Source organism: Saccoglossus kowalevskii, chromosome 3, assembly GCF_978046115.1.
Source record: "Saccoglossus kowalevskii chromosome 3, keSacKowa6.1, whole genome shotgun sequence".
NCBI classification, from domain to species: Eukaryota; Metazoa; Hemichordata; class Enteropneusta; family Harrimaniidae; genus Saccoglossus; species Saccoglossus kowalevskii.
Window position 1 is genome coordinate 29,953,586 of NC_140643.1, and position 25,224 is coordinate 29,978,809.

At 34.0% G+C, this 25,224-nt stretch overlaps 1 protein-coding gene across 2 annotated transcripts in view; it reads right to left on the reverse strand.

Annotated features, from left to right (window-relative positions):
* Positions 1 to 25,224, reverse strand: part of LOC100313687 (neuronal cell adhesion molecule) — an 81,395-nt gene that overhangs the window by 40,695 nt on the left and 15,476 nt on the right. Inside the window, exons 2-6 of one of the 2 annotated variants that reach the window (XM_085497017.1) lie at positions 10,372 to 10,532; positions 6,487 to 6,528; positions 3,267 to 3,372; positions 2,980 to 3,155; positions 1,746 to 2,036 (exon numbers count right to left, since the gene is read on the reverse strand). In XM_085497017.1, coding sequence (XP_085353143.1) covers positions 1,746 to 2,036; positions 2,980 to 3,155; positions 3,267 to 3,372; positions 6,487 to 6,528; positions 10,372 to 10,450 — 694 coding nt within the window. In that variant the 5' untranslated portion in view covers positions 10,451 to 10,532. The remainder of the gene's footprint in view (positions 1 to 1,745; positions 2,037 to 2,979; positions 3,156 to 3,266; positions 3,373 to 6,486; positions 6,529 to 10,371; positions 10,533 to 25,224) is intronic. The other variant, XM_085497019.1, reaches the window with a different exon arrangement.

Genomic DNA, 25,224 nt, shown 5'->3' on the forward strand with positions numbered 1-25,224 from the left:
TTTTATGTGTGATAAATGAATCAGATGGGGAAGAGGGGAGGGGAGGGGAGGGGAGGGGAGGGGGGTTACAATGAGTACATGTCAATTTAACCAATGATGTTAATAGTTGGATACTACATTAGTAAACAAGTCAACAACAACAACAACAGTTTTGTCGTTTGTCAAAATACAAATTTACTTGACAAAAAAATAAATTTATCACGAAATCCAACTGTTAAATATACAAAGTATCTGTCCGAAGAGTATGAAAACAATCTGGCTTCAATACAGAGTCTGAGAAATTGATACATCTGATAATTGACCAAAATTGCGAAAAAAATTTGTATTTAATTAATTTTTACAGTAAAAAATACAGTCAAGAATATTGTCAAGTAAACGATAAATGATACGAAAATAGAAATTTGAAGAAAGATTCCCAAATGGAAATAATGATGGCATAAAAAGACAATAAATTAGGAATAGATCTGCCCAGCGATCCGCAAATGAAGGCAGTGGAACTAAAAACAGGCTATGCATAGAGGACAAAATACTCACAAACCATGCTTAAAATGTTTATAAACTACTAGTACAATGGTTCAGCTGAACATGAGAATGATATTATGATACAAGATACATAAAACGTAAACTATACTTGGTTACCCAGCAGGTTCGTGCACTAAATATTTGGAAGAATGAAAATCGAAAGCTGTTTTGCATTTTGATGTGATACAATTTATCATCTATACAGGAATTGCGATTGAGAGCATAATGATAAACAGATGTAGAACCATCTGGGCACCATGCCGTGTTACAGTGTTAGTGCATTTTGTTATATAATTTTGATAATAAAACACTGTTATATGCTTTGTTTGAAATTATTAATACTACCCGTACTTGCTGCAGATATCCATAGAAATTGAAGGTAGCGCATGGAAAAAAAGTATGACAAGATAGGGCATGTGATAGATAGAATACAGGATGTGATGTCGGAACAGGATGTGATGTCAGAAAAGGATGTGATGTCAGAAAAGAATGTGATGTCAGAAAAGAATGTGATGTCAGAAAAGAATGTGATGTAAGAATACAGAATGTGATGTCAGAACAGGATGTGATGTCTTGCTTTGAGAGAATTAATGCAATCAAGCTGTATATAATATTAGAACACAAAAAAAAAAACACCTTCAAAGCTAAGTAAAATACTGTCATTTGCAAAAAAAAAGTCTGGAGAAAAAAATGGACAAATTTCTGAAAAAGAATGTAGAATGCAATATATGGTACCAATGTGTAACAGTTTCTTGGTAGCCTTGGCTACTCTTCACTGTAAAGGATGCTGCGTTGGCTGGTTAAAAAAAAAATCTAAATTAAAGAAAATTGTGCATCTGTATGTCATCCTGAAACTAAGGCAGTCCAGAAAGCCGACTAATCAATGGCAGACAGTGTACTAGTTGTAAAACCAAACAATTTTTTTTAAATATAGACAATTATATTTACATGAATAAAGTTGATATGGACACATGAAGTCACTATTTTAGTGTTTAGTATAGCACCACAAGTGGCAAAGAAGTTAAATTTTTTTTTTTTTTTTTGATGAGAATAAAGTACCCAATGAAGTTGTTTGAAGTTATGGTACTGTTTTCCAGAACTTTAACTAGAATATATGGTGACCTCAAAAAAGTGGGCGTGCACACACCAACACTTTGCATATAAATCTATAATCATGGAATTTTCTACCGTCGCTTAAAAGACGTAACCAATAAAGGACTTACATGTTAAAACACTGACGTTGAATGCTGGAGAGACTCTCATTTCACCAAGCATCTCAGCTAAAGCATTGCAGAAATAAGTATCGGTATCACTCTCAACAACATTAGAGAAAATCAAATTCCCTTCTGGATCTTGGTTAACACGATTAGTATATGTTAAAACCTTAGGTAGTTTTAAGCTCCAAAATATCTTTGGGTCAGGAATACCACTAGGTGCATTACACTCCAATTTGGCACCACTGTTAATATTGATGTTGTTTTGTTCCACCTCTTTGGGTGTAAATCGACCCATATCTATCAGAAAAAAAAGATGATATATATATTAGCAAAGGCTAAGCAAATCGAAGAAACCTTGGAAAAAACAAAATTTTGTGTGCTCAGGGGTATTGAAAGTCTGAAGTGCAACTAAAGATTATTCCAAATTAATTACAGATTTAATATAAAACTTTTTTTTTTTGAAAAGCATGATTTGCAATCTCCCTTAAAAGTATTGACGTTTATAACCCGAATAGAAAACAAAAATAATTTTGATTGCACATCCGTGGTTTTCAGTCTGTGGCACTGATAATGTACCAAGTTTAATTTAAATCTAATAAGTAGACATTGAAATATCAGAATATTGTCTCATTCATGCAAATTAGTTAATAAATATTGCTGGTAATAATAGTAGTAGCCCGAGTATATATGGTTGAATCACAAAAAACTGTATTGTGCAACCAAAATCTAGTATGTGTAGAAACATTGTACTCGTACAACAAAATCATGAGAGCCATTATAGAGAAACAGTTGTGAAAAAAAAAAAGACTGTCATTGGATCAGATTGTAAATTAAGTTTCAGTACATATATACATCTCTCAATGCATTGTATATTTTAGCAGCGAAGGATTAAATAACTGAAAATGCCCGTTAATCTTTGAGAAATAGTTTTGAACACGTTTGAGTAACAAAATTTAACAAATAAGAATATGAAAATGACCACCAGTCAGCCATAATTCATCAAATTGTAATGAAAATTAACATGCAAATCATCACGAATGATCTTTTCGGTAAGTTTGACACCTTCAAGTTATCTTCACGTTGATTTTTCAAGACCAGATAGTTGTCTCTAAAATGTTTCGATTTATTTGTTTTTAAGCTCCACACAACCCAGCTAATAATATACAGCTTGTATGAGCAGTTCTTGACATATGGCACTATGTTAGAAAACGTGAGATAAGATACTGATAATGTCACTTACTTCCAACTCTTAGAGTAATTTTATTAGACAACGCTGTACCATAATTATTATTCGCATAACACTGATATGTACCATCATCAAGCCTTTCATGTGGCTCTTCAATTACCAGCGTCCCATCTGTCATAGTTACCCTATCTGTCAGTTCCACATCTCGCCCATTTTTTTTCCAAACATACCTGTGTGTGAAGTTTAATTCATTCAAATTATTAACTTCTTGGTGAAATGAAATACATAGAAACTGATAAGAACCTCCCAAAGATCATCGTTATGCATGTAGGATTACTTACGTTGGAGTGGGATTGCCGCGAGCAACACATTTCAGCTGTGCATTTACACGTGGATCTACTATGTAATACGCCTCAGGTTCTTCTGTTATGCTGGGCGGTGAAGTGTCTGGAAGATAAAAACACTCGCGTTAACACTACCTAATCAGACAATCGAAAACAAGGAAGATATGAAATCCAATGACAATTCTGAACTGGGTAGTTTCAAATGGAGACTACAAATACATATTCACCAGTGATCATTTTTTCACCATAGTCTTTTATGCCATGCGTTAGAAAATGTCAGTCTAAAGCTAACTAGGGTTGATGAATACAGGGATTTTAATGAGGCATTACACCATGGCAAATAGTTATACACTTTGGCTGGTTGGATACCTAAATTAGTTGAAAGAGACACATAACGAACATTTCAATGATATACATTCGTGAAACAAAATTTGCATCAGTGAAAAACTGTCAACATCAAACGGAAGCAAGGAAATCTTTTTGCAACATGCAGATTACACTGACTTTGCCATAGAGGGTGCACTATCAGTTTTGGTAAAACCATTAGGTAGAAGCAATACCAGATTATCTGACATTTAATATTTTTTACTTAAAGAAAATACATCAATTATAATTATTCTTTGATGTAAAGTAAATATAATGTATCGGTACTTCCATTTTTCATATAATGGAACCTTCAGTCATCTAGAAATGTAATTTTTAAAAAAAATCTGGCTATAGAAAGGATAGGTAAATCGTGAACAAACTTACCACCTAACGTACTAACAGTCGTTTCAAATAAAATAGTTTTTTTCACTAGAAAGACATGCACAAATAATTTTATTTCTTATCGCAGCTGGACTTATGCATACAAATTACATCATAAACTGATAATGAAAGTGGCGACTACTAAGATAAAAAATTTACAAAAAAACCTGTGTGATTTTACTATACATTATTTTATTTATTTTGTTCATGCAAATTGTATTTTTGGACAGCAGCCAATAGACTACAATAAAGCCCAAACATAATGATGTGAACTGTAACGCATGATATACACTTACAGCAATGACACAATCAGGACACAACACATGTTAAAATTACTGTGACCTACGATTAATATGCATAGATTTAAAGAAAGGATGGAAAGGAGCAGAATGTTTACTGCATTTCATGTTAATGAACAACCATATTATCAATGAGAAACTGAGACAAAATATGCATGAGGCATCAGAGTATCTCTGCCAGTCAGATTAGTTAGACATCATCTCAAGAGACTGAAAGTAAAAGCATGCAACTTGTTACACTGTTTCAGAGTTTGTTGTGTTATTTGAGGGGAACACATCAAAATAAACAATTGCTCACAGCAAAAGTAATCTCTTTGTTTAACATTCAACCCACTCCGCATCCTCTAAACTAACTGAAATTGACTGTCCTCCCCCAACGAAGAGATTACATTTACTGCGCATGCGTTTAATAATTTGCAGCACCCTACACGAGTGACAAGGTAGGCTTTCATTGTATGTCCACAAAGGGAAATATAGGTACAACAGTAATCATAAATAAAGCATCAAAGTGATTGAACCACGCGTATTTGATATGGGTTTCATGCAATAATTTTTACACGAAATTTGAAAACGCGCTGCTGCACAACAACTGTGATGCTTCAAGCAATTTAGTTGATCAGTTAACAGAGTAACAACCAAAAGATAAATCGCAAATTTGTTTTCTTAACTACCGGTACATCAAATACAAGCTGGTAAAAAAAAAAGAGACTTATATTATCATGGACTCAGTAAATTTCCCTGTTACTTCCAGTACACTATGATGTCACATGTTTTGTCTTAGTATTAAGTCAATTTCAGTATGGAAATCAATGAATAATTCAAAGAGTGAATCTATGATGAGACGACGGGTGATCATTGTATTCACATACTTACCATATACATGGTTCACTGAAATCCAGATTTCAAGTTAACCAAAGTAGAGTAAGTGGGAAGTAAGGCAAGCAGAGATATAAATGTGGAAATGGAGAATAAAATGAAAAATTCACCACTAATACGTTCATACACACCATAAAAACTCAATTAATTCATTGATATAAATAGAGCAGGTATAGCACATACAAATGGGAATTATTCTTTTCTTGTGTGCGAATTAAAAAAAATACTCTTTGGCTGATTCAATAAATTGTTATTCATTTTTTTTTTCCAGATAAAGACATAACGAAACATTTGCAATGATTTGATTTGATAAAGACATAACGAAACATTTGCAATGATTTGATTTGATCAAGCGTTTGCAGGTTGAGCGAGAATTCATACACATGGTACAGCGACTGATGATGCCGATGGAGCTTGCGAGTTATAAAGTTTAAGAAATATACAATGCTCAAGCATGAATGATCCAGGTTTGTCTGAGATATGGCTCTGGAATAGCATTTATTAAAACAAAATTCAAATCATTTGGAAAACGAAATTGGAAAAGTTTCGAACCAAATACCTCAACCACAGCAGGTAGGAGCTGTAATGACAACTGTTTCAATTTCAACAAAATTGGTAATTAGAAGCATTAGAATGGTCATTTCAATGTCACATGGTATGCATTGAATTATCAATAAGCAAATGACAAAACGTATCAGATCACTCACATTTTGCATAAATTACTTGTGCACAGGACAATGCAACTGCTTTCAATATTATTGTTTTCAGGGTGCAATGATGAACACATGATTAACCTGTTAATTAATATCTCATGTTCATCAAAGTCCTTTTAAGCCGACGATGCTTTCTATTTACAGTTACTTCGGAAATATTATCTACATTCATTGTCTGAAAGCATTATTTTTCGTGCCCGGTGCCTGTCGTTATTATTTATGGCGCGAATAAAAGATTCAAGTTCACTTTTTGGTGAAGTCGTTACTGATTGGGTTTTGATCTTAGGCTGCAATCAGAGAAGTACAAATTGAGACGATAGTGAATGCACATGTAATTTTATAATAATAATGCTAAAATCTTGTTTTCCAAAATGCTTATATGCTTTTGAAAATCCTTTTGATGTAAATGATTCTTATGTACAAATGTATAAAACGTTAAAGCGTAGAGTTCCAATTTTAAATATTTTGGAATGTCGAGCATTAGAGAGATGCATTAAAAATTAGCCTTTGAAAATAAACCGAGTGCAGAGACAGCGAATTAATTGAGTTTCGATGGTAGACCAACATAAGGTTTACATATACCTTTAGCGGGCAAAGTAGAGTCGACTTCATCAACTACCTGAGCTGTACATTAGATAATAATTCATTGTAAAAATGAAAAAAAACATCGGTCTAGCATATTAACAACCACAATGCCAAAACCACATGTGTTTTGGGATTATGGATGTCAATGTGTATAATCATTAAATTACACCGTGATACGTTTGAATGAAATGATTTTTTTAATTTGTTGCTGATTAGTGAATTAAACTTGAAAGTAGCCTAGAATATATGTGGTGCTCCACTCGATAAAATGCTACTCGGCTAATGCCTAGGAAGGATGCTAGTAATATCTCATTACTATTCAAATTTATGCAGACATCACATGATCTCAAGTGTTTATGTTGAAAGCACTTCCAAGCAATCAAATTAAGGGTCAATGGTAAATAGTAATGGAATATTATTAAAGCCATACTGAGGCCTTAGTGGCACATAGCAAGTGGAACACCTATAAATTTAGGAAACAAAATTGGCAGCTGCGCAGTTGTCCCAAACAACTACTTTTGACGCTAGACAATCAAATATGAAAACTGGTTGGAAATAGGGAATTTTTTTCAAGAGGAACAAATGTGTTGGGATACCTTTATTCCATCGAAATTGACCATCATCAAACACATTATCAGGCGCTGAAATGTTTTCGTGTTTGTTGAATCCCACATGATGTTTTGACGTAACTACATCGCTACGACCTTTTGTTTATCATGTTTTAACGTTAAATTTCACTCATAATGCAGGGTCTCACATTAAACGAAAAATTTGTCTATTAGGACAACTATAAAAACAAATACAGAAATGACACAATATTGTATACCGGGTAGTTCAATGTAGTGATATCAATCATAAACGTGCACATTTTCACAGAAAGGTTTGAGCACATGTCTGAAAGGAATGACGACTTTGACATCGTTAGTCGTGGAAAAGATGAAAAATGTCTGACTCGAGCGTTCATAGATTTAAAACATTTTTGGACAACTATGATGTGGACAACCAGTTTTTCAGAGAGGTTGGTCTCAATGAACAACCAGGTAATATTTTTTTTAATTTTGAACCCTGAAATTCTAGGCTTATTTGAAATACATGTTGGGTGAAATCATGAGCATGGTATGCATGTCATGCTGCCGTTCTTGTCCTGTTTAACCTTACCATTCTCATTGTTGTACTAAATGTAATCAGTCTTCCGCCAGCTTAATGAAGCATTGCGAGAGCCGAGTGACTATCTTGTTGCATTTCAGAAAATAAATGCGCTGGTGAACAGTGAGTCAAAGTGTTCAATGATTTTTTTTTCCTTTTCTAAAAATAAGCATGTCTGAAAAAATGTACAACAATGTATGAATGGGTAGGCTAAAAACAGAGCTAGTATGCTAGGTACATTTATGGAAAAACAAAAGTCATGGCTGTGATTAAAACCAAAGTACCAAGGTTTACATGATAAAACAACAAGTTATATTTATATATTATAACAACCACCATTTTTTCAATTTACTCCAGTCAGTTAAAGGGCTGTGGTCATCACGCAGTGTTTGTTGTGGGTCCCATTAGGATGTAATATAAAATACATTATAAGTTTACACAACATTTTAAAGCACTGCATGATGACTAACACCACCTTATTGAATCAGAAGCAAAAAAAAATTGATATTTTCAGATCTGCATGTATCAGTTTTATGTTTTTTTTCCAAATTCTTAAGGTCTTGAATACAAACACTTTTGAACTTTTTCACCGCATTCATTGCATCATGGGAAAAGTTAAACAGAAGACTTTCTCATCAAACCAAATAACAACAAACTTTCAAAATGTAATTTGTACAACATTTCATCAGCTAAAAACACAATACAACGAATAGCTAACATAACTCCTTTCATTAAGTCTCATCATTATTTTCTTTTCTGCAACTTCTTTCACAGCAAAATTGAAAGCAAATGTGAATTTTGAAAGTCACTGCCGAAACGAAAAGACGCCGAGAGTTGAGAGCCGGAAATTGACTGCAGCAGATAACTGTAAAATACCTTGCTTGAAATTTATTTCCATTTTTTTGCCTGAAGAGACGATTCAGTGAAAATAAAATATATTTTACATTCAACTCATCAAAAATCAGAGAAAATAAATTCTATTCAGCTAAAATAAATTATTTTTAAAGTATTTTAAAGCGCTTATGTAAAATGGGTCAAATATGAAGCTTGGTACTATGGTAAAATGAAATAAAGTAATTAATGATCAATGTTAACAAAAAAACATGTACATAGACGTACAATATGGCAACTATATCATGATTGTAAGTTCCTTTCATCTTCAGCTGTTCAGACTTATTCTTGTACACATGATCAAATATGCAGACATATGGATTTTTAATGAACACAAGCAAATGATTCAATATTATTTTGGTCACCTTGTGCATTTGGTATCGCTTACATAATGACATGCAATAGGAATGCATGAACTGAGGATACGCACCAATGATGGCGTTTCATTTCTATAATGAGGGGGATTCATAGAAATCTGCAACATTCCATGAGCAATAGACAAGTCAAGGGTTGCTAAGCTACCACGTGCATGACAATATTGATTTCATATGTAGGGTTGCTGTACTGTCCAGTTATTAGTTATTTATTAGTTTTTCACTTCTCTGCAGAGTTTTTTTTTTACTTGACAGCTTTCAAAGTTGTATCCCACTGAGGCTGTACTGTATAATGCCTTCCAGTTTGTTTATGCTGCCCTCAACGTTATTTATTTGAATGTACATGGAAAACAGATTGAACCCTATTGCAGCTAGGCAAATCAGTTTATGTTTTGCATGACCAGCAGCGAATCAGAACTTGTGTTACAGGCCACTTTCTAGAAGGCACAATCCAATTGGTTGACAAATTTCATCAGGAGAGCTGTTTAAAAATGATTTGCATAGGTACCGTAGTTGGTCAAGTAAAGCTTAAGACATATACACTAGCGGCCACAAATCGACAAGTATAATAATATCATTTGTTTCTACATCTTAAAATAAACACACACAAAGCAAATCACTGGGGAACACTTCTCAGCTAAATTTTTACACAAGTTTCAGCTTCGCACTTATCTGGATTTTGGATTATATTCCTAAGCTTTAGTTCTTTAGTTATGTTTGTTTAATACAAAACAGAAAAATCTTGGTAATAATATGCAAGCTCCATGACATCGCCGAGTGGTTAGCGATTGGGGGAGCTTGTGAAAAATAATTACTTATAGCATAGCAATCCCAGTCAAAACTTATCTATTGCTCGAAATAGTTCTTGCTCCAGTGACTTGAGAGGGAATGTACCCACGGATGCGTAATTAATTAACTAAAATATCATCATCGTCCATGGCAACCCTGACATTGTCTGTGATCTTTGAACTATGACATGGATTAACATTCATGGCATTAAACTTGATGTTATACATGACCTTTTGAATTATGACATACAAGACCTTTGAACTATGACATGTATGACCTTTGAACTACGACACACATGACCTTTGAGCTATGACACACACAATTTAAGCCATGATATGAATGGCAACACACATAATACGACATAAAGTAAAGCAAAACTGGAAAGTACACAACAGTGATAATTGAGTAAGGCAACGGGTAATGAGTCATGACTGCAATGTTCTGACACCTTCCAATGAAGGAGTTGAAGATGAATATTAGCATGTGTCATGGTTAACTAAAATAGAGCTATTCTTTGTTTGACAAATAACTCCTTGATGGCAACCAAATTCATTAGTCGCTGCATCTTGTGATAGCGGAACATTACAAACTTGCTAATAACACCATACAATGACGAATGACGAAGGTTGCCAGAAAGGATGGCTTTGTAATTCAACAAAAAAAATGATGAGGTTATACTTACAATCTATGACTTGCGTAGAAACAACTGCTAAACAACATGCTATAAGTATTAATATCCTATCCCTCCTTGGCAGCACCATGATTATATAATTGAAGTCTGGGAAAGAACAAAAAAAGCTTTCCTCTCCTCTTTTCTACCTCCCCTCAACCTGTCACAGTAATCTGTGAGAAAACAAAAATGAATACATATGTAAATCATGTGGCAATCAAAATAGCTGCTTGCTAGAGTATCAAACTTCAGCAGTTAAAAGATTCAACAATTCAACAAAGACTACAAGTAAATACACAACAAAATATATCATACTCATCTGACTTTGATACCGGCCAGCCACTAATTTTTTTTGATTATTTCTATTTTTGGGGTCCCATCAATAATTTTGATATCGTAAATTCTGATACATTTCTAATAAAATATGCATATTTTTTACCACCATTTCTGTTTTTTATTGTAAAAGGGTTGTGGAAACCAATGATGACGCAACTACTTTGTCAATTACAAAATACTTCCCTAATGTGACACATGGTGAATTGAAATCTTCATTTGCAAAATTTGTCAGGGTAGGGGATGCGCGACTAAGCCCCCACCAACTAACAAACACAATTTTTGGAGTTGAGTACCCTGGATGTTAAGCCGGACGAATACTGTACAACATACTATCCATACTTAATAGAAAAATTCAATGTAGGCGAGATGTGGCACTAATATCCATATCAAATTATCTGAAAAGTAACATGATCAGCATCTATCAATCATACTAATTACATGCAAATAGATCATAGTAATTATCATCAGCAACCTAATTGCAAGGGCCACACATGGGCGTTTCACTGTTTCAAAACAACATATTTGTTCACACTACTATTAAAGTGAATGAATCATCACATACTGTACACAATTAAATTTTGTGTCAACAAATATGTTTTTTTATTACACACAGAGTATGTAGCATAAGAACCAATCAAACTATAGACCACTGCCCTTGTTTATGTTTTGCACGCATGCACATGCACAGTGACTGGTTCGCAAAAAACGATCGTACATACTAGAAAATAAAATAGTGGCAATGTTCACTGTTCTTATTAAATGTATACGTGTTCTGTAATATTAAAACAACTGATGGTCAATTATGAATGTTTTTTTAAATACTAGGGATTTTAAAATTGTATACGACATTGCACTGTGTTATTATTGGTTTACATTGCTGCCAACCAGCATGTCCAAGAAGACAATCACTGATCAGCAGAAGTTCAAAATCAAGATTGACACACGAGTTAAGTGATTAAAATAGAAGGACTTCCTTGTTTTCAAAAAAAATAAATAATTTCTCTATGCAGTTATTACTTCACACTTCTAAAACATTTTCAAAACAATCCCATCAAATTATTTTTTCAGGCTCTCATTAATTATTACAGATACAAAAATGTTCGCCTAATTTTCGACAAATTATTTATAATTATGTACATACTGAAGTGACTCCACATTTAGAAAAATGCATGTCTATTAAACTACAGTCCAAATATATTATAAATATCCAACATTACTAACTCATAATAAATATACATAGCAATAAAAAGAATATATTGAAGTCCCACATTTTATCATAATCCATTCTGGCAGTATTCCACAATTATTCATTGTGACACACAAATACAGTCTAACAATCTTGAAAATAAGTAATGACAAATTTGATCTGTTTTTGCAATCAGAAGACGCACGTCAAAACTGACATCAAATTTGGCATAATGTTCATAATAAATGATATGTTAACGACTATTTTTAGCCTTCGGATAAATGCTGTTGATGGTATTTGAAGTGGAGTACAAATGGATTGCAAAATAGTGGGCATCATAACCAGGGTTCACACAACATTCGTAGAACCGATTTATTAAAAATAGAACTGACATAACACTGATATCTTATGCCGCATGTGAAACGCATCAAAGATGATCTTTTCAACACCAACTATGTCACCATATTTCTTTGATTAGTACTGCATGCGCTTTTACATAAATAACATATACCTATGGCCAAAGTATTATTAAAATGATTCATTATATAATGAATTTTGTTTTATGCGCGTTTCTAATTCAGTATCAAATTAGTGGGCAAGATGTTCCATGTTCAATTCACAGCTCTGACTTTTACTATAAAAATAACAGAACATAAACCAAGGACACAGATAATTTGACAAAAATAACTGGTCATGCAGACAGCGCCACACTAAGTGCCTGTAGCACATAACAGCAAATAATGGAGGTCTATAAGACTTTATACATCAATACAAGCGAATGTGTTAAAGATGGGGCCCATTTAAGGTTGATCTTTCTCAGACACACCTGCGTGTATCAAAACAAAAAGCAGGTTCTTGTGCACAAACAAGAGTTACATATGCACCCAATCTAATACTGTATGTATCTAGAACACTCCTAATGAAAAACTTATTTTGATAGATGAACTAAAGACTGTAAATATTATAATATTCACAGACGGAGACTGAAATATTCTCAAGAGCTGCTTGTGTAGAGCATGATTCATGTAATGTATATGTAGAGAGACTTGATGATTATGACAGTGAATGACCCACAATGACTCATACTTAATACACTCAACTATTTTAGGCAGCAGCCTGCTGTTGTTATTATTCTTGCAAAACAATACTGGTATATCATTTTGATAACACTCATGACTATTCAAAGCACATACGAGCGAATATTATATTTTATTTTCATTTTCTTTGTCTTACTTCCATTAAATATTGATGATTCAACACAATAGACCATGTAATTATTTTTTTTAATCATTTTTCTCATTTTTTTCTCGTTAAAATAAGGAACACAGGAAATTATTCTCTAGCTCTAATTGTATTTGTGAGAGACATCATTTCAGAGCATCGCAACAAGAAAAAGTAAAATTGAAATTCAATTTAGTCAATTTTTAATGTCACAATTTGATATTCAGGTGGAGCAAGATATGGTCTTTATTTCAGCTACCTAACTCAGATTGACCTCATAAAAATGAAGAAATATTATATTTTCGGTCGCTCATAGTGAAGATATTACAGACACTTCACTCAGGCTAAATACCGTATTTGTCTTCAATTAGGCGCCACTTTGTTACACTTTCATGTCATGGTGGCGCTTATTTGTGGTTAAATTTGAGCAACTTTGTTTCAAATGGCGCTTATTTCAAGCACTTCAAGTTCTAGTACCGGTAACTGTGTTACAAGCCATGGTTTTTGCTCCATTCTGGTGATAGATTATTGACAATATTTTACATTACAGTCTGACGCTTAGTCACTGTAGCCTTTATTTTAAATACTGAGTAAATGACCCATTTTCAGACAGTTTAGAAAGTTATACAAAAATTATCATTCTTTAGAAAACATTCACAGTTTGCCGTACAATCAACAGAAAAATAAAACAAACACAAATTCAACGCTTAGTAGTCAATGATCACGGTAGCAAAATCCGGTCATGCTGCATTCCACGGTTACGATTATTACTCAGTAGTAGTTATAATAACGTACAAAAAATAAAATGCAAGTAAAATTCAACTTAATTTCATCGTAAGCGAATGATTCTGGTCGCATGTAAACACTCGGCGCGATTCGATGTCTGCCATGCTTCCTGTCTAGGACTTGACCTGGAACGCGTTTTTTGACCTGATAGGTCAAGTCGTTAATTAACCAATCAAAATGCTGGATGATGCCAACGTGATCAAATTACCATAGCTCATTTAAATAATATATGAACACAATGCGGAAGTGATTTGCCGATGTTTGCGATATTTTGGCTTTGATTTTGGTGGGAAAAACGGCATGATTTTTTTTTCAAATCAAGAAATTAGTTATTTTTAGAAAGTAAACTGAGCATTTAAAGAATAATTTAACACTGTTTACTGTGACAACAGCGCATTTGAAACAGAACATTTTCGCATTGTTTTAATTTCGTTTTTATGGACTTACTGCGAAATTAAAAACCACGCTGATATTTTCTACAGTAGACTAAAAAGACATGTTTCAAGAGATTATAGACCGATTTCTTAAAAATTGTTAGAAACAAAACCATTTTTTTTTACATAAAAGCCATTCGTACAGTAACAGCGAGGGACTTCCGCGATCGCGTCTATCGCTACGAACCGGTAACCGGTAGTCGATCTGCCGGCGCCCAATTCACGATCATTACGTGCCAAAATTTCAACTTTGTCTGGCGCTTAATTGAGGTGTAAAATACAAAGTTTTTGTGGCACTGGCGCCTAATTGAAGGTGGCGCTTAACTGAAGACAAATACGGTACTAATGAAATTGGAAATAGGAGACGGAATCACTATGTAAACAAGACTTAGCGGTAGCCTACCGAATTAAATTTCACCACATAGTATATTATAAATTATTTTGCATGGGAGATTTTCCATTTACTAGTATTGTACAAGAGCTGAGACAATTACCCAAAGAGTAAGTTATCGTATTAACATTTGGATACATACATGTAATAACTGCAATGTTCAATTACTGTAAAATCTGTATTAGAAGACGTGGTTTCTTTTAAAATGGTGCAATACAACAGAGGGGATGCGATTTCTATTAGAGCATCTACACATATGAGAAATTGTGATTTTTGGTTTTCAGTCATTCAAAAAGAATGGGTGCGACTTCTTTTAGGGATGCGGCTTCTAATACAGATTTTAGGGTAGAAACACATCTCCCAGACAAGTACAACAAGCAATTGCATTTATCGCAAACTGGATTACTAAAATATGACATCTCTATCAACTGCTGCTGCTGCTGCTGCTTACTAATAGAGAAAATACGATACAATGTGGGTAAATGACAAATCATTTTAATGCCGTTAGCATATACACTAGAAATAACAGCAACTGCGAAAAAACACTGCACATTGTGAAGCATTACAATTGTTTTAGTCAGTAATCATTTGACTTAACATTTGAGTCATGCAAGTGCTCGTCTTTTTCAGTATCCTCTTGGCTTTAGTCCCCCCTCCGAAATAAGTTTGTTTCTCTTCATCGTGTGCGTCAGTTTGAAACCAGTGCCTTACACATTTTTTTGGGCAATTTTGCATACCGCTACATAGATTAGGGGAAGGCTTGTTTTCTGTTTCAGAGCTTGTTTAATGCATGTATTCAAAACATCATTTACTAGATGTTAAACGTAGCAACACACATCCTGTTTTTGGATATTAAATAATCTTAATACAAAAAAACAAAAAAAAGCATCAGGCCGGAAACGTAACCTTTTTTGAACTTATAATAATTTATCATTTAAAGAGACCTGCAACATTTTACAAGTACATGTACTTCAGTATTCTAGTCTATCTACAACCCATAAACTAGGTATTCTATAAGGGATCATTATCCAGTATCATATACAACTTGAGAAATAGATGGTGTAATTTGAATGTTCGCAGATTACCTATTATGGTGGTGGTGGTGGTGGAATAAAAACACTAATATATATGGGTACTTTGTAAGATGCTTATGTACATGTAATTAAGCATGTGGATGTGGGAGTTGGGACTACAATTACAAAATTGTACAGCGAGATGTATATTCAGTGTGTATTGCGGGGTGGCAGAATCATCATCCTACATTATTCATCAATAAAGAAATTTATAACAGCTAACAGAACACAATCCCATTTATTTTAAACGACAGGGGACGTTTTTTCAGGTATATTTAAAAACAGTGTAAAAATAGGAAATAATTTAAACGTTTATGAGTGGCCTGGTGGCTGCTTTAAATATTACATAATATTTTAATGGTCAAAATAAAATATGACAACAACTACTGGTTAGTGATTGCCATGAACAGGCGTTAAGCAAACCATGTTTTAACAGTATGAATAATTCACCAAACTTAGCAGACTGAAAAGATAGGTGATCATTAGTGACAAGGCCTTGAAACGCTTGCTGTATTCCAAGGTAACATAAGTGTGTTCCTGCATTATAATTCACTACAATTCCAACCTGCAGGTTAGAAGGATAAAATTCAGTTTTACTTACGAGTTGGGTGGTCAAAAATAAATTCATCAACATTACATTTTGCAGTACTGGTAAAAAAAAAAAACATTACACAATAACACAACATACCAGGATCCAAACAAAATTCTATGAAAACTCAGCAAGGTTTAAGGAAAATGTATGCATCAGACATAGCATTTTTCTATCATAGATATTATGGGCACTTAGCGGTATAGCTGACAGTGATATAAGGTGATTTGCAACAAGGCAAAGAAGGTAGAAAATGTTCACAAATGCAAGTGAATGAACCTCAGGATCAACAGAATTGGCATTTATAATAGATTATCACAGGAGTGAGTTCACAACTTTTCAGTATATCTACTACAAGGTGCAAAGTTTGAAACAAGCTCTATCAGTACATACAACAATCACCTCTGAACTAAGCTGGAAAAGAGACACAAGGAAATTATCATTCAAAAGGGAACTTTCAATCTAGAAATGAAAAAAAAACACGAAAACGCAGACCTATTTTTAAGAAACAGACAGTCTTCTATATTATGAACTAGGCAGACTTGTCTGAGGTAAGGCTGAATACAAACAGTGTCTGACTAGACTACAGGACTATATAGATATCGTTTTGAAACCTACGCAAATACATCTTGAAAGGTTCTTTTATTTTTAGGAATAATGGAAGACATTGTTAGGCTAACAACGATCAAAACTTTTCATCACATGCCTATATGCCAGACATATCAACCTGCTGCAGCAATCAAACAAGCTTTATACGTTTGGTTTCTTCTTCTACATTTTGTAAAATTTACCACAAATTTTAAGTAGCTCCATCGCCTCTAGATGAATCTATGAAATACATTTTGTTTGTTTTAAATAATATAAAGAATAAATAACTGACAAACATTTAAAAAAAAAATTGTTAAAACAAATTATTCACCAAATAATCCACATAATTTTTGTGCATACTTTATCAAAAATGTTAATCAGAATCAGTAGGTAAAGGGAATCTGAACCAAGAATTTATACAAAAATGTGCAAATGCTGCAAATGTTGGCAAATAAAAATATGGCATTCAACAGACTGAGAAGTCGGTGACATTTGTGAAATTAATACATAGAGAAAATATTTAGTGGAGAAAATTGAGTATTTGAAAAGTAATTTCAAGCTATTTAAAATAAATAGATTTTGTTCCTAACACACCCACCTCTGTACTATTCAAATTTAGGTCAATCTGGAACTCCACAGAGAGAGAGTATTTGAATCCAAGCTGGCAATATAGCAAAGATGATGTTGGGCATTATAAACAAATGAAATCAATCATTCTATCAAATGTCATTACTCTCGCCTTTTAATACTACTTACTATATTCAGCTGTCTGAAGAAAATTAAATTACTTTCGACACGGAGGTCATCATCCTGGCGTGCATTCAGGGGTGCCACACCTCTTTAATACTAACTGAAGAATGGCATTATCCCTGGACTCAAAGAAACTTTGCTGCAGACAGACTTCAACACAGGGGCTGTCAAACTAACCAGCATGCAAAGGTGCCACACCCCTTTAACTAAGACCATCCAAAGAAGGGCATCAAGGGAACATTTCCACAGATAGTTTACATGTGAAAGATAGTCTTTATATTCAACATGAAACACTATCTTCTTGGTTTTGAACATCTTTTGTGTTCTCACGAAACAGACAATAATTGGTTTCACTTCACCCCAAATACTGATGCCGTCTCAATACAATGAAAGCTACAAGGTTAGTTATAGGGTCATGTACATTTTAAAAGTACACATGCAGACGTTACAGTAAGCCTAGTGAAATGGGTTCACTCTTTCCTGTCCACAATTATCACATACCAGTAGTGAGAAATATACAATCTTCGGGTTCTAGATATATTTGTAGACTAATATACACAAAGACAAGACATTTCTTCACACAATGTTCTTGCAGCACAAGGATTTCCACATGACCAACGCTAGAAATACCCTTCTGAGCATCAATGGCTATGAAGCAATGTGTTAAAAACTGTGTTGCCACAACAATTTACAAGTGACCAACTGCAAGAATCCATTAAGTAGTTGAATGTTTAGAATTAATCTTCTAATTAGTAAGAGTTCAAAAAATCAAGAATGGCAAGAATATACATAAAATACATTTTCCCCAATATTATTTTGGGATTTCATTGTTGTTTTTCTTAAGAATAGCATTTGAGTACCATATTTGCTCTATTAGAAGTGCATTTCCATCTACATTAATTAGATTGACCATAGAAACACCACCATAATTTATGTAGCTAAAGCAATAGAAATAGCAAATAGCTATAGCAAATACGGTATGTTCTATTCAAAATGAATGTCAATAAAGTTGTTATTATCCCTTACTGATAGAGTACTGAGATTATTAGCAAAAACATTTTCATTTACACTGACAACAAAGCAATAATAAAATAGGGGTCATCGTCATAACTTACAAACGCCCACTTTCAGCCGCCTGTCAACATGTTTGTTGAAAAAACGCTATTGATCTGTCTCAGCTCCGTGTGAATTAAAGACCATGTAATCAACTTTCATGATTATTCTCGTAACGTGTCGAGAATGATCAGTATCAGTGACAGATCATGGAGATCTAATTAAATGCACACTGCCGTGATGTAACAAATTACATTCTGAAATCGGTCAAAGGTCAAAAGTTCAAAGGTTATGAATATCATTAGTGTTGAAACATTATTTCTGGTGACTTGTGTTGTATATAGATCAAAGAAGCATAGCAAAAACTGTTATCAGATACACAGGTAGTTAATTATTTGCTGAATTTAATTTTTCGCTTCTTTGCCGGGGATGTAATTGACTAAATTATACACGCTAGCTTAAATATAGAATGTATTCTTTCTGAATTTACATTTTTAAATGAATATCCAGCAATAACAAATTTGCTAAAATTAAACCGATTTGAATTTTTTCCCTTCTATATTTACAAGCCCATCTCTAATAGAAGGCCAAAAATGCAATATTGTTACCTGCAACCTCTTCAATAAATTATGCAAATGCTCCCAATTGAGTTGAAGAATGGAAGGTAAAGTAGATTGCCAAGTAGGCCATGGTCACATAAAGAGGAATACCTTGGGTCTGAATATTTGTTTTTACGAGTAGAAATGTGATTAGGTTTTCCCTGCCCACACATACTAGTCAAAAGCTGTAAAAACATATGTATAGCTCTGATTATTATCACATGTATTGCATAGTGTTCTGGTGACTCAAATAACAGTTATTTGGCATGCATGCAACAATAATTGGAACCATAATTATATCTGTTCTTTTAAAAACACATCTCATTCTTTACTCAAAACATGTTACCAAATTGGAGAAGCAAACACAAGATTGACTTGCCTACAAGTTATGTTTAATATTGTCATTGTCAGAACATATTTCATATCAACAATATGCTATTTTGTGACAACATTTATGATATTTCGAATAAAATATTAAATTGATATAATTATAAACATTTTTTCTCTGAATATTTACTCCTGAAACAAGTACATGATTACTTTCTCTAAAAAGATGTTTTCTAACACCCTCCCTCCCCCAATTATGATGGCACAAAGTAGCGATGTACTACATTTTTGTATGGATCACATAATAACATGGAACAGTAACTCACTCAAGAAAATGTTTTCCTGCCATGCTCATGGGAGGATTATCCTTTGTGAAGTAACCATGGTAACCGCTTCCAGAAGAATGGCATTAGGTGCTGAAGTTGACACATTTGAAACGAACAATTTTATGTCCTCCTTAATTTCTGACTAATTTGTAAAGTACATTAATATTAATTTTAATATTAGATGAAAACACTGGATAGAAGCAAGGTATATATTATCAGACGTTGGGCAAATACAATGACAGATGATTACTGTAATAATGTATTTTTGAGTAAATAAATAATCAACGACAACCCAATTTTTTTTTTATATTTACTCCCCAGTTTAAAAGATAAATACTTTATTCTAAGTAGAAAAGTTATCACAGCATAAAAAACACCTAGTTATTAAAGAAATAAGGAACTCCTAATTAATTGTTCTCACACTTTTGTCATACTAATAAAAGATCACACGAATATTCTGCGCATGATGTCGCTTGAGCCACATTTTGCTATCACATCTGTTTTTACGCTGGTGTTACATAACATTGCTGATACCCACCCCAATTCCAAGGAGATCTAAACTCTACCCAGCAGCATAATTTGTTCTAATTTGTTTTCCTCTTGCATTACCATACATATATAAAATATTGCTAAATTAATGCTGTTATGATGGAACAGTACCCAGGAAAGTGCCAGGATGTGTGACCTTTAGGGGTCATGCAAAGTGCCAGGATGTGTGACCTTTAAGGGTCATGCATGTGATCAATGGAATATAAGGCTCTAAGCATACAAGCAATAGTAAACCTAACATAGATGGAAGCACCTAAACACTTCAGAGTCTTGCCCTGACCTTAAAAGCCATTACAAATTTACTATACTGATATTCTCAGAATTAAACTCATGACTATATAACTTTACGGGACGTAACTATTTGCATAGCTTGGCAACAATGATTTCTCTAGAGTGCACAGCTGGCCATTATTTTCATACTGCTAACATTATACATGATTATTGATAACACTACAGAGAAAAACCAACGCCTTACTCTTCACATTTATATTTGTCTCTGCAATAAGAAAAACCTCTTCCTAATGTAGAAGGGGCTGCACAGTAATTTTAAATGTGATCAGGCTACACTGTAGCAAGGACTAAAATGAAAGCCAATCCCATCTCTATGTTGATCTACTTGCACCCACACATGGGAGGGACCTACTGTTAATATGGACTATTAAGAGACAAAAAAAATCTCACATAAAAACAACATTCCAGAATGAATGTGGAGCCAGAAACCTCACAAAATGTATAATCACCCTGACCTACGAAATTGACCTCCCCTTAAACATTGCTACACTCAAGCGGGGAGTGACCCACTGAAATGAGGGAGGTAGGGCACCCATCGACTAATATAAATCTAAACACACAGCAGACATTGCGTGGAACACCCTTTCATTTCATTGGATGTTTCACGTCATGTGTTTATGGTTTATACTGTAGAAATCTGTCATATTGAAAATCAAATTAAAAACAGTTTCATCATAACAGGATTATTCGAATCATTTTTATTTGTTTAATAATGATTTATGACCATTTTGTAACAGGCATTGTTTACATATAGTGTTTATTTTGGCATTTGTATGACCATTTCTATCTTCTCAAAGAGATATGCACCAGTGTTATAATTATTACCTGTGTTATATTAGTCCTACCCAATATGACTATTCATTATGACAACATATCAGTGTTCTCCCCAGGAATTTAAACCACTGTGGCGGCCTAATTTGCATATCATTTACATAATAATAGAAATTGACCAAAGCACATTTACACCCACACAATAAACAACATATATTTTCAAAAACAAAGTGGCAGATATTTATTTGCTTTACACAGTGTTATAAACACTTTTATTTTGGGCACTTTTGTAATATTAATGAGGTCCGTCACAGTGCAAATATTTTTGTTTGGAGTCAAAAAATTACGTTTCACAACTTAGAAGAGTTTGAATTTAAAAATGAAACATTCTCAAAATGCAAATACTGCAGACTAAAAAGAAACAAATAAATTGTGAAAGATTAAATGAAACTCATCTGAAACGTTCCAGCCAGGATTATGTTCAAGACTTTCATGATCTTATTTACTACAAAATTCTCCTCCAAAAAAATCGACCACGTAATTATTTGGCGGATTGTTGGTTATTATTCCGACCATCAGCTTCTACAACGTTTACATTTACAATAAATGAACGAACAAATAACACTTCCAAACAATCATCAAAGTTACGGCGTGACATAACTTACTTCGCGATGTTATACACCGGTTATACCAATAATTCCTCTTACTCGGTCATGATGCCATGCAAAAATTAAATACTTCTTTTTTTATATGAATAAAACGTAAAATTTTAACTAGTTTTATCGGGAGAAATTATTTTTGATCACTCGATCACTTCGTGAAAAACACAGACCCGCCATGATAGCTGTGACGCGTTAGTTGACCGCATATGTCCTTTGACCCGGTGGGTCAAAAACGCCATTAACCAATCAGAATGCCGCATGGTAATGCCGGTAGAACCCGAAGTTTTCCGAATGATCGTGATCATAAAAATTACATTGCGGAAGTAAAGCGATGTCGTAGCACGATGTGTTGGTATGGATTTTAGATGAAACCTGCATGATGGTATTCGAAAGAGGTGATTAGCAATTTTTGGAAGGTAAAAGAAGTCTTGAAAGAAGAATTTTTACATGATTCACGATGATAACAGTTCAAATGTATTTTACCCAATCACGCAATAAACACCTTGTTTTTTCTTGAGTAGCGTATTAAACTGATCGTGAACTCCGCTTTGCCCATGTTACATCGGGGTGGAATTGATTTTGAATGAATTTTAGCTATCAATCTAAAGACTGCATCTATCATCAGAAAATATTTACTTACAAACAAAGAGGTGCTAATTTTACAAAATTGACTTGTATTGTTTAAAGCCGATACCACATCGCACGACTATGTCTTTTGTTTACAAGTTATTATCCACGACTGGCAGGATGCTTGTCGGTCGGTACGTAAGTATAATAACAATATGACAATAGTCGGACGCGTTTCCGTGGTGGTCGCTAATTTTGAGTGCCGGTCGGGCCGACCAGCGTGACGAAATCCCCAATGAAAAAAGCACTGTGGCGGTCTTGCTAATCACCGTGGCGGTGTCAGACCGGTGTGGCGGCAAATCGAAGCACTGTGGCGGGACCGCCACGCTGTTTACATCCTGGGGAGAACACTGCATATTACGGATAACTGCTACAACACAGGTGTGCATCGACTGTCTCATCAAAAACATCGCTAATTACTACAAACCTTTTTTTGATTTGTCTCCATTTTTTTTTTTATGCTAATTGCAAGTGCATGGCAAACCAGACACCCAAACCTGATGTTTGAAAGGCATGACAGACTGTACTTTGGTTTACAATGCTGAATGAACAGTTTGCTCCAGGAACTGAACCCAGAACCTCCCTGATGAGAGACAAATGCATTACACACTGTACCATTTGCTCCATCAATATTGTTTAAAGCTCTGCAGTCGCTGCACCACATAATGTTTGATGGGTCCCATAGAAATGTATACAACGCACATGAAATACATTGTAATTCAAACAGGCACTGTGCAATGACTGATGCTTTAAGGTAGAAGCCTACTCATAAATGGAAATGCCCAGAATTTATTCATTTTACAATAAATTGCACTCCAAGGCAATCTAAGAATATTGACTTAAAAAAGATTTCCTGAGAGTTTCGGCTTTTGTTTTCATTAGTGATGGTTGCCAGGCAGTGAAAATGCGTCGATGTTCGCCCCCCCCATAATATTTGTAAATATTAGTTACATTACCAGCAATACAAGTGAATGTTACAGGTTTAGATTGTATCAAAGGTATTACACGATCGGACCATGTTGGCATGGAAAGCTTGAGATGTATTAAACATACCAGTCTTCAGATCTAATTACATTTTTAAATATTCCCTATAAGCATGGTTCTAATTGTATATTAGTCTCGTTAACGCACAGCTTTGTTGATGTAAACCACCATGTAATGAAACATAACCTCCATCATAAGTTGGCTCTTGATTAATTGCATGTTGGAATGTTGATCATCAGCCAACCAGCAAAATGAATAGTTTTCTTTTTAAAGAAGTAATATTAGAATCCCTGTCTCTAGTGTGTCATAAGCATCAAGAAGATGGATAAATATCAACACGCACTGAATAGTCAATAGCATCATACATTGGCATGTATCAGACAAGTGACTAAGTTTTAAAAATGCATTCTGAGTACATTCCTAAAGCTTTATCGTATGGTCTCGCAACTATTACATGTCACTTTTCTGATGTATACCTCCGATTTCAAACAGAAACCATTTGCTTATGATTCAGGAAGATATATATAGTGCCACATGTGAAGAGGAAGTACTTGCACGTTTCAAAACACCTGACATCACTTCATATATACCCACATCTCTTAAAGATTTGACTATGTTGTGCAATGTAATTGTCAGTCATGTGTTTTCGGATTAGTAAATTTCTATATACAAATTCAGTTCTTGTGTTAAAACGAACTATGGTTGCGTTAGTTATTTTCATATACTGTAAAATACTTTATTTTGGCTTGGAATTAATTTTCGCTATTTTCGCTGAAGGAATGATTCACATTCAACCTGTCAAAAAACAGTGATAATAAATTCCATACAAAACACCCAAAAGGTCTTTTCAGCGAAAATTAATTTCAGCTAAAATAAAGTATTTTACAGTATTGAAATATCATATTGTCTAAATTTGTGCTAACTGTGGGAGAAGCTTCAATTGTAAATTATTTTTAGCATACGAGAATTTGGCAATGGTTTTGGCTTACTTTTTGATCGACCATTCAAGTTTTCCTATAGCAGGCTTCAAAATGAAGGCAATTGCCTCCATTGTAGATGCCCTACCTTACTGCCTCAGTGCCCTTTATTTTTTTTTGTGGCTACATTTCCAATGAAACTAAGGCATTTTGCCCCCAAAAGGAGTCACATTGTTAAGTCATAATAGCGTACAATAAGTGCAGAAACAGAGATTCTCCTGTATTCTAAATTCCTGAGATCCTCAAAAATTTTGAACAAGGAAGAATTCCGCAAGTTGTATCGTCTCATAATTTTGTAGTTCCATAAACCCAATAAAGCTTCATGAAAGATAACGTAGCACATAT